The sequence below is a fragment of the Diaphorina citri genome, unplaced genomic scaffold (assembly GCF_000475195.1).
Source record: "Diaphorina citri unplaced genomic scaffold, Diaci psyllid genome assembly version 1.1 scaffold2332, whole genome shotgun sequence".
NCBI lineage: Eukaryota > Metazoa > Arthropoda > Insecta > Hemiptera > Psyllidae > Diaphorina > Diaphorina citri.
The window spans coordinates 32,470-40,596 of NW_007379756.1; the positions used below are offsets into that span (position 1 = coordinate 32,470).

Sequence of the window (8,127 nt, forward strand, 5' to 3'; positions counted from 1 at the left end):
CCGCATTTTTTTAGTGTACTCTATTTGATATAGTGTACGACTGTGAACAATTACTTAAGTGTTTATTCTTTTCTCCTTAAACAACTGTGTCTCCCTCATAGCTTGGGCTTTGAAGAGTTGACATTCAGTCTCGCACGATTTCGATCGTGTGTTAAGCAAAAGCCGCACTTTTAGTCGTTTAATCTAATTTCTTCGTAAGTGTAGAATCGAATGGTGCTACTTTTAGAACTCTCTGACTTACAGTTGAGAAGTTTCGGGTTCGATACTCCCCTGTGTCAACAAATTTCCCTTTTATTTGTGAACCATTAACAAGTAAGCATGTGAATAGTTGATCCCATGTGATTTTTCACGGGGAATCGAATGGTGCTACTTTTAGCACTCTCTGGCTTACAGTTGAGAAGTTGCGGGTTCGATACTCCGCGGTGTCAACAAATTTCCCTTTTATTTGTGAATCATTAACAAGTAAGCATGTGAATAGTTGATCCCATGTGATTTTTCACGGGGAATCGAATGGTGCTACTTTTAGCACTCTCTGGCTTACAGTTGAGAAGTTGCGGGTTCGATACTCCCGGGTGTCAACAAATTTCCCTTTTATTTGTGAATCATTAACAAGTAAGCATGTGAATAGTTGATCCCATGTGATTTTTCACGGGGAATCGAATGGTGCTACTTTTAGCACTCTCTGACTTACATTTGAGAAGTTGCGGGTTCGATACTCCCCGGTGTCAACGAATTTCCCTTTTATTTGTGAACCATTAACAAGTAAGCATGTGAATAGTTGATCCCATGTGATTTTTCACGGGGAATCGAATGGTGCTACTTTTAGCACTCTCTGACTTACAGTTGAGAAGTTGCGGGTTTGATACTCCCCTGTGTCAACAAATTTCCCTTTTATTTGTGAACCATTAACAAGTAAGCATGTGAATAGTTGATCCCATGTGATTTTTCACGCGGAATCGAATGGTGCTACTTTTAGGACTCTCTGACTTACAGTTGAGAAATTGCGGGTTCGATACTCCCCTCTGTGTCAACAAATTTCCCTTTTATTTGTGAACCATTAACAAGTAAGCATGTGAATAGTTGATCCCATGTGATTTTTCACGCGGAATCGAATGGTGCTACTTTTAGGACTCTCTGACTTACAGTTGAGAAATTGCGGGTTCGATACTCCCCTGTGTCAACAAATTTCTCTTTTATTTGTGAACCATTAACAAGTAAGCATGTGAATAGTTGATCCCATGTGATTTTTCACGCCGAATCGAATGGTGAAACATTTAGAACTGTCCGACTTACAGTTGAGAAGTTGCGGGTTCGAATACCTACGTATTCTGCAAATGTAATAGAAAGTCGTAAGATTTTTTAAAACTAAATTAGTGTCCAAATAGGCTACCTAATTCTTCTTTACTCGAATTTCGGTTGAGTGGAAGAGATCAATGAATGAAAATACTGTCATAAAGTCTCAAAATAAAAATAAACCTCGCCTCGGAATTCCAACAATAAATATTCTTTTATATTCATGCCTCTTTTTTTTTTTAATTTAAGCAAGGTTTTAATTTATAAAAAATACACCTATTTTGTACCAAATACATGAGGGTCGATAGAAATCTGATCTGCTCTAACGGTACGGCCTCGAACCTTCACCCTGCAGATCAAATCAGATCTAGGCATTTAATTTTTTTTTTAAATCAAGCCACCCGATATATCTAAAGAAGAACTAAACCTTCCCAGAGTCACCAGAACCACACTATCACAACTACGTTCTGGGTATTCAAAGCATTTGAAATCATATATGTGCCGTATTGACCCCACAATTCTGAATGAGTGTGATTTATTTTTCATTTTGGGTTGATGACTCATTGCTGCCATATCCATCTGGATAACGTATAAATGGATTAATAATTATTTAAAAGGCCTATCTCAAGTGATTATTCATAGCTCTATCAATGATAGACCAACTCAAGACCTCCTCCAGCATGAATGACACAGAGTTGAGGAAAACCATAGATACCGAGTACAAGTTTCTCTCCAATGTGTTTGAGCAGATAAAACAGTTCCGTCAATCTGGTAAGTCAAAGGGCTCTGTCACTTTCTCTAGAAAATAATTAACCTTAAGTGCCTTGGTGACATAGTGGTCAAGTCACTTGCCTTAGAAGCAAAAGGGTGTAGTTTCATAGGGGCCAGATCACTGCAGTGTTATCCTCAATTATTGCTGCATTTGACCAAACTCCAAGGGTTAGTGTTGGGAGTGGTTACCTTCCAATCAGGAGTCTGTGTTTGTTAGGCTAAACACAGCAGCCGTAGTTGTAAATATTACAAATTTGAGAGCAAAGAGGACGAGAATCACAACTAATGACTTGGGAAGAGAAGGGGAACCAAGGAATGTTTTCATCAATGAGCATTTATTGATGAGCTACCCAAAGTTTGGGTTGCCATATGACACAACATACTACTCAAACAGAATTTTTATATTAAAATCAAGATGTTGAGTTTATCTGTAAGCTCCAAGCCTAACGTATGAACCTCGCTTCCCCTACTATACAGTGTTGCCGATAGCAAAGCAACCATAAAGCCAGTGGTGGAAGTACCTGTAGCTAAGGGTAGTATTGTGTTCAATAAGCTGGACGTTGTGGATGAATCAGTGAAAGCTAAACCCGCCAAGGACAGACCTCAGGTGGCACTGCAGAAGTTGGAGAAAACTCAACGGCTCATCTCAAAACTGAAGGAGAGATACGAACTACGATACAGTGTTGCCAAACTCAACACAATCAGGGGAAGGTAGCACAATATGGAACCCCTATACATACCGTTCCAGTAATGCAACTTGAGTTTTTTTCTATGGTTTCAAATGTCTTATATTCTTCAATTTTCAGAGACAGTCCAAGAGAAGGGTACTGAGCGTCATGTCCAAGTCACAAACAGAACCGGCAAAATCAAAACAGCTAAAGAATTGAAAGAAGTTCAGCGAGCGAAAACTCTTGAAGAACTACATCAAAGACTTGACTCTTACAAAGGTATGTTTTTGAAATATTCATGTCCAACATTAACATGGGAAAATATCTGGGTTCCTTTTATTTGCTCAATATGATAGATAAGTGAGAAGAAAGAAAGGGAGGTATAGTGGAGGGGATAAGGATGGAGGAAATAGAGGGAGGAGAGGAAAGAGAGAGATTCAAAGTGTAAGGTATTGACAAATTCATAAACAAGAGAAAGAAACGGTGGAATCACAAATTGTGAAACAGAAAGAAAAGAAAAATGCCTTCTCTTCTGTTTGCTGCAAATTTCCAATCTGTTTTGATTTTCTCTTCTTTTTACAGCTTCAAAAGCAGTCAAAAAAGGTCCCAACTGGGTGATCAACTCTTTTCCTAACCCATTTCAAGTGGGACTCAAAAAAACCATCAGCCCATGATTGTGTAGATGGTCACCCATCCAAATGCCAAACAAGTGAAACATTACTTAGCTTTAGTGATCCACTGGGAACTGGCACAACATGCTATCTCCATTGCTGTTATCACACACAGAAAATTTGGTGTTCATGAACCTAACCTATTTAAGGACTACTTGCTGATAAGCCAAACTGATAGCAGAGACTTTCAACTTACCCCATCCCTGAGCTTTCCACTCAGGAAGAATTTGAGTCCTTTGAAGATCAAATTGTCCTCGTCTGGGTCTGCTGTGTTATCATCAGTCATACTGATAGCTGGATCAAGATATTTGTCACCCGAGAGATTGGTCACCAAAGAGCTGATTCTACCTGGAGCTCACTAAATTTTCTGAACTTCCACACTCTTCAGGGCTTTTCCAGCACTTCTTACTAAAATTTGCTTAAAACTTCACCAAATGATAAAAAGTCTGAAATGAAAATTAAAAAGTTCAAAACCTTCAAATGTGCACAAAATCAAAAGTTCAAAAAGCTGCAAAAGATTTTAAAAATGCAAAATTTTCAAGAGTTGGCGGCCATTTTTCAACCGCAAGATCCGTTCACATCGAAAACACCGGCAAATTTTATTTGCCGTCACGTTAAAATTCTGTTGCCGTACTCACGTGGAAAATTTAAAAAATGTAAACAAAAGGATTTTTTGAAAAATTAAAAATTTTCGAGGGTTGTTTTTTGCTTTTTTGTGGAGTACCTAATTCTGTAGTCTTGAATATTTTTATTTAAATGGATTAATACTTATTTAAAAAGCTTATCTCAAGTGATTATTCATAGCTCTATCAATGATAGACCAACTCAAGACCTCCTCCAGCATGAATGACACAGAGTTGAGGAAAACCAATTTAAAATTTAAATGGATTAATAATTATTTAAAAGGCTTATCTCAAGTGATTATTCATAGCTCTATCAATGATAGACCAACTCAAGACCTCCTCCAACATGAATGACACAGAGTTGAGGAAAACCATAGACACTGAGTACAAGTTTCTCTCCAATGTGTTTGAGCAGATAAAACAGTTCCGTCAATCTGGTAAGTCAAAGGGCTCTATCACTTTCTCTAGAAACTAATTAACCTTAAGTGCCTTGGTGACATAGTGGTCAAGTCACTTGCCTTAGAAGCAAAAGGGTGTAGTTTCATGGGGGCCAGATCACTGTAGTGTTATCCTCAATTATTGCTGTATTTGACCAAACTCCAAGGGTTAGGTGTGGTTACCTTCCAATCAGGAGTCTGTGTTTGTTAGGCTAAACACAGCAGCCATAGTTGTAAATATTACATATAGGTATTTACAACTTGGGTTTTTCTATGGTTTCAAATGTCTAACTAATATTCTTCAATTTTCAGAGACAGTCCAAGAGAAGGGTACTGAGCGTCATGTCCAAGTCATTCGCCTTAGAAGCAAAAGGGTGTAGTTTCATGGCCAGATCACTGCAGTGTTATCCTCAATTATTGCTGCATTTGACCAAACTCCAAGGGTTAGGTGTTAGGAGTGGTTACCTTCCTGTGTTTGTTAGGCTAAACACAGCAGCCATAGTTGTAAATATTACATATAGGTATTTACAACTTGGGTTTTTTTCTATGGTTTCAAATGTCTAACTAATATTCTTCAATTTTCAGAGACAGTCCAAGAGAAGGGTACTGAGCGTCATGTCCAAGTCACAAACAGAACCGGCAAAATCAAAACAGCTAAAGAATTGAAAGAAGTTCAGCGAGCGAAAACTCTTGAAGAACTACATCAAAGACTTGACTCTTACAAAGGTATGTTTTTGAAATATTCATGTCCAACATTAACATGGGAAAATATCTGGGTTCCTTTTATTTGCTCCATATGATAGATAAGTTTCTGGATGAACAAGTGAGAAGAAAGAAAGGGAGGTATGGTGGAGGGGAGGAGGATGAAGGAGAGGAAAGAGAGAGATTTGAAGTGTAAGGTATTGACAAATTCATAAGCAAGAGAAAGAAATGGTGGAATCACAAATAGTGAAACAGAAAGAAAGGAAAAATGTCTTCTCTTCTGTTTGCTGCAAATTTCCAATCTGTTTTGATTTTCTCTTCTTTTTACAGCTTCAAAAGCAGTCAAAAAAGGTCCCAACTATGAAAGAAATCTGAAGAGAAAAATCAAGAAGAAATCCAAAGTCCTCAAGGCCAAAGAAGAACGTAAAAAGCTTGCCCGGAGAGTGGCCAAAGAAAAGAAAGCCGAGCAAAAGCGAGAAGAAGAGGAAACCAAGAGACTATTGGAGAAAGCTAATTTGGAGAAGAAACCTAATGTGGCTGAAATAGACTGCAAAGCAACCATAAAGCCAGTGACCGAAGTACCTGTAGCTAAGGGTAGTATTGTGTTCAATAAGCTGGACGTTGTGGATGAATCTGTGAAAGCTAAACCCGCCAAGGACAGACCTCAGGTGGCACTGCAGAAGTTGGAGAAAACTCAACGGCTCATCTCAAAACTGAAGGAGAAAGGTAAGAAATGTTACTGTTCAGATACAAATGATTGAAGGGTTTAAGGGCCTAAAAGACAAAGTCAAGTTTCAAGTAAAGTAGCTTCACTTGGTAGAGTCAAAAGTTTTTTTTCTTTCTTTCTTGGAATATGTGGTAGGTACACTCACTTCTCAGCCTTGTGAAAACAAAAAATAAATAATGAAGTAGTTAGGCACTTTAATCAAGCAGGGGCTTGTGAGCAGCATTACCAGAGTAAAAAGAAAATGTTATAGAATTACTGTAGGAGGCTGTTGTTAATAAAACAAATGTCTATCAACTAGAAGTCCTCCATCATACTGTTAGCAGTCATGTACAAAAAATTGCGAGGTTCAAGAACCTAAAAGACAAAAGTCAAGTTTCAAGTAGAGTAGAGTAGCTTCACTTGGTAGAGTCAAGAGTTTTCTTTCTTGAAATATGTGGTATGTACACTCCTCAGCCTTGTGAGGACAAAAGAAATAAGTAGTTAGGTTCTTAAAGCAAGTTGTGGTTTAAAAAGAAAATTTATAGAATTACTCAATTGAAGGGTTTAAGGGCCTAAAAGACAAAGTCAAGTTTCAAGTAAAGTAGCTTCACTTGGTAGGGTTAAGAGTTTTCTTTCTTGAAATATGTGGTATGTATACTCCTCAGCCTTGTGAGGACAAAAGAAATAAGTAGTTAGGTTCTTAAAGCAAGTTGTGGTTTAAAAAGAAAATTTATAGAATTACTCAAGGTGGCTGTTCGTCATATGTATCAACAAATTTCTATAAAAAAGAGGTGCTCTGTAAGCTCAATGGGGTGGACATCTTGTTCCAAACTGGCAGTCTAACTAATTAATCAGTACCTACTTAAATAATTTAGGATTTAGACTAATCCCAGACTTCCCTCCACTTTTCCAGGCAACATAGACAAGGCCGCCAAAATCCAGGACAAAGTCCTCTGGAATAATGTACTGAACAAGGCAGAAGGTGTTCGGGTTAAAGACGACAAGGAGAAAATCAAAAAGTCCATCAAGCGAGTTGAAGATCGGAAGAAGAAGTCCGAGAAGAAGTGGAAGGAAAGGATAGAGCACACGCAGAAGCAGATGGAGAGCCGACAGAAGAAGCGAAAGGAAAATCTCAAGTCGAGGAAAGACCAGAAGATCAAGAAGAAGATTAAGAAGTCGATCAAGAACAGAAGCAGATGGAGAGCCGACAGAAGAAGCGAAAGGAAAATCTCAAGTCAAGGAAAGACCAGAAGATCAAGAAGAAGATTAAGAAGTCAATCAAGAAGGGACGGACACTGCCCGGAGTGAACGATAAGTGAAGAGGGAGCTGTGGAAACATTGTGATAAAATAGGACTTTGTCCTGGACCTCGATGAGTTTAAATTTAGATTAAGTTGAACAAATGGATTAATTTGTTTGTAGATAAAGATCGGGAAGCCAGAGGTAAAATGACTTATTGGTCAAATAACCTGACATTTGCAGAAACAAACACTACTGAGCCAGCCTAGTTTGCTTGGTTGGTAGCGGGTCTGCCTTGTAAGTGCTATGCCATGGGTTCCATTCCCGCCGGGGGCGGATTTTATCCTCATGGGTCATGGGGTAATGTTCGTTCTCGAAACAGCTGGCTTTCTCCTACCTGTCTTCCTTCTCTCTTCGATTTCGGGACGATAAGACCTTAGCAGTTACAGTTCCCTCTGTCAAACCTCTTAAAAAAACACTACTGAACTACTATAACCCCTGTGGAGATGCATTGAACCTAACAGATTGGTTAATCTAATTCTCTAACTTGATCCAAGTTTAAACATTGTGGTCCCGGGCATACTAGGCGATACAGTATAAAGGGTCCAATTACTGTGGAAAGGTTCGTATCTGGACGACCTTCTGAGACATTACATTTCACTGATATTTAAATAATTAAAATCATTCTGTATGTAAACCCTTGTTGTAAAAAAATATACATCTATAAAATTTTTCAAAAAAAAAAAAAAAAAAAAAAAAAAAAAAAAGGGTGAAAGGAAAGCAGCTGGTAATGATGGGATACGACCTAAGGACATCAAAAATAATATCTTATCTCTACAAAACATTTTGTTGACATTATTTAACAAGATAATCACAGAAGGCAAGATACCTACAGGAATGAAGATTTCAAGAATATCACCTGTTTATAAGAAACAGGAATAAGATGAATATTCCAACTACCGCCCAATAGCAGTTTTATCTTGTTTAATAAAGATCTTGGAAAAACACGTAAGTGGAC

The 8,127-nt window shown here is 38.1% G+C and overlaps 2 protein-coding genes across 6 annotated transcripts in view; one reads left to right on the forward strand and one right to left on the reverse strand.

Moving 5' to 3' along the window:
* The window catches only part of LOC103518723 (PAX-interacting protein 1-like), a 4,027-nt gene extending 2,188 nt beyond the window's left edge, over nt 1–1,839 (reverse strand). The window contains exon 1 of the mRNA XM_026830453.1: nt 1,721–1,839. Coding sequence (XP_026686254.1) covers nt 1,721–1,839 — 119 coding nt within the window. The remainder of the gene's footprint in view (nt 1–1,720) is intronic.
* The window catches only part of LOC103518720 (surfeit locus protein 6 homolog), a 13,793-nt gene extending 6,019 nt beyond the window's left edge, over nt 1–7,774 (forward strand). Inside the window, exons 1-5 of one of the 5 annotated variants that reach the window (XM_026830450.1) lie at nt 4,286–4,463; nt 5,049–5,189; nt 5,496–5,891; nt 6,785–7,020; nt 7,119–7,774. In XM_026830450.1, the coding sequence (XP_026686251.1) occupies nt 4,343–4,463; nt 5,049–5,189; nt 5,496–5,891; nt 6,785–7,020; nt 7,119–7,190 (966 nt within the window). In that variant the 5' untranslated portion in view covers nt 4,286–4,342 and the 3' untranslated portion in view covers nt 7,191–7,774. Of the gene's footprint in view, nt 1–1,885; nt 2,065–2,870; nt 3,012–4,285; nt 4,464–5,048; nt 5,190–5,495; nt 5,892–6,784 lie in introns of those variants that run through there. The other 4 variants (XM_026830449.1, XM_026830448.1, XM_026830447.1 and 1 more) reach the window with 4 other exon arrangements.
* The last annotated feature ends 353 nt before the right edge of the window (nt 7,775–8,127 follow it).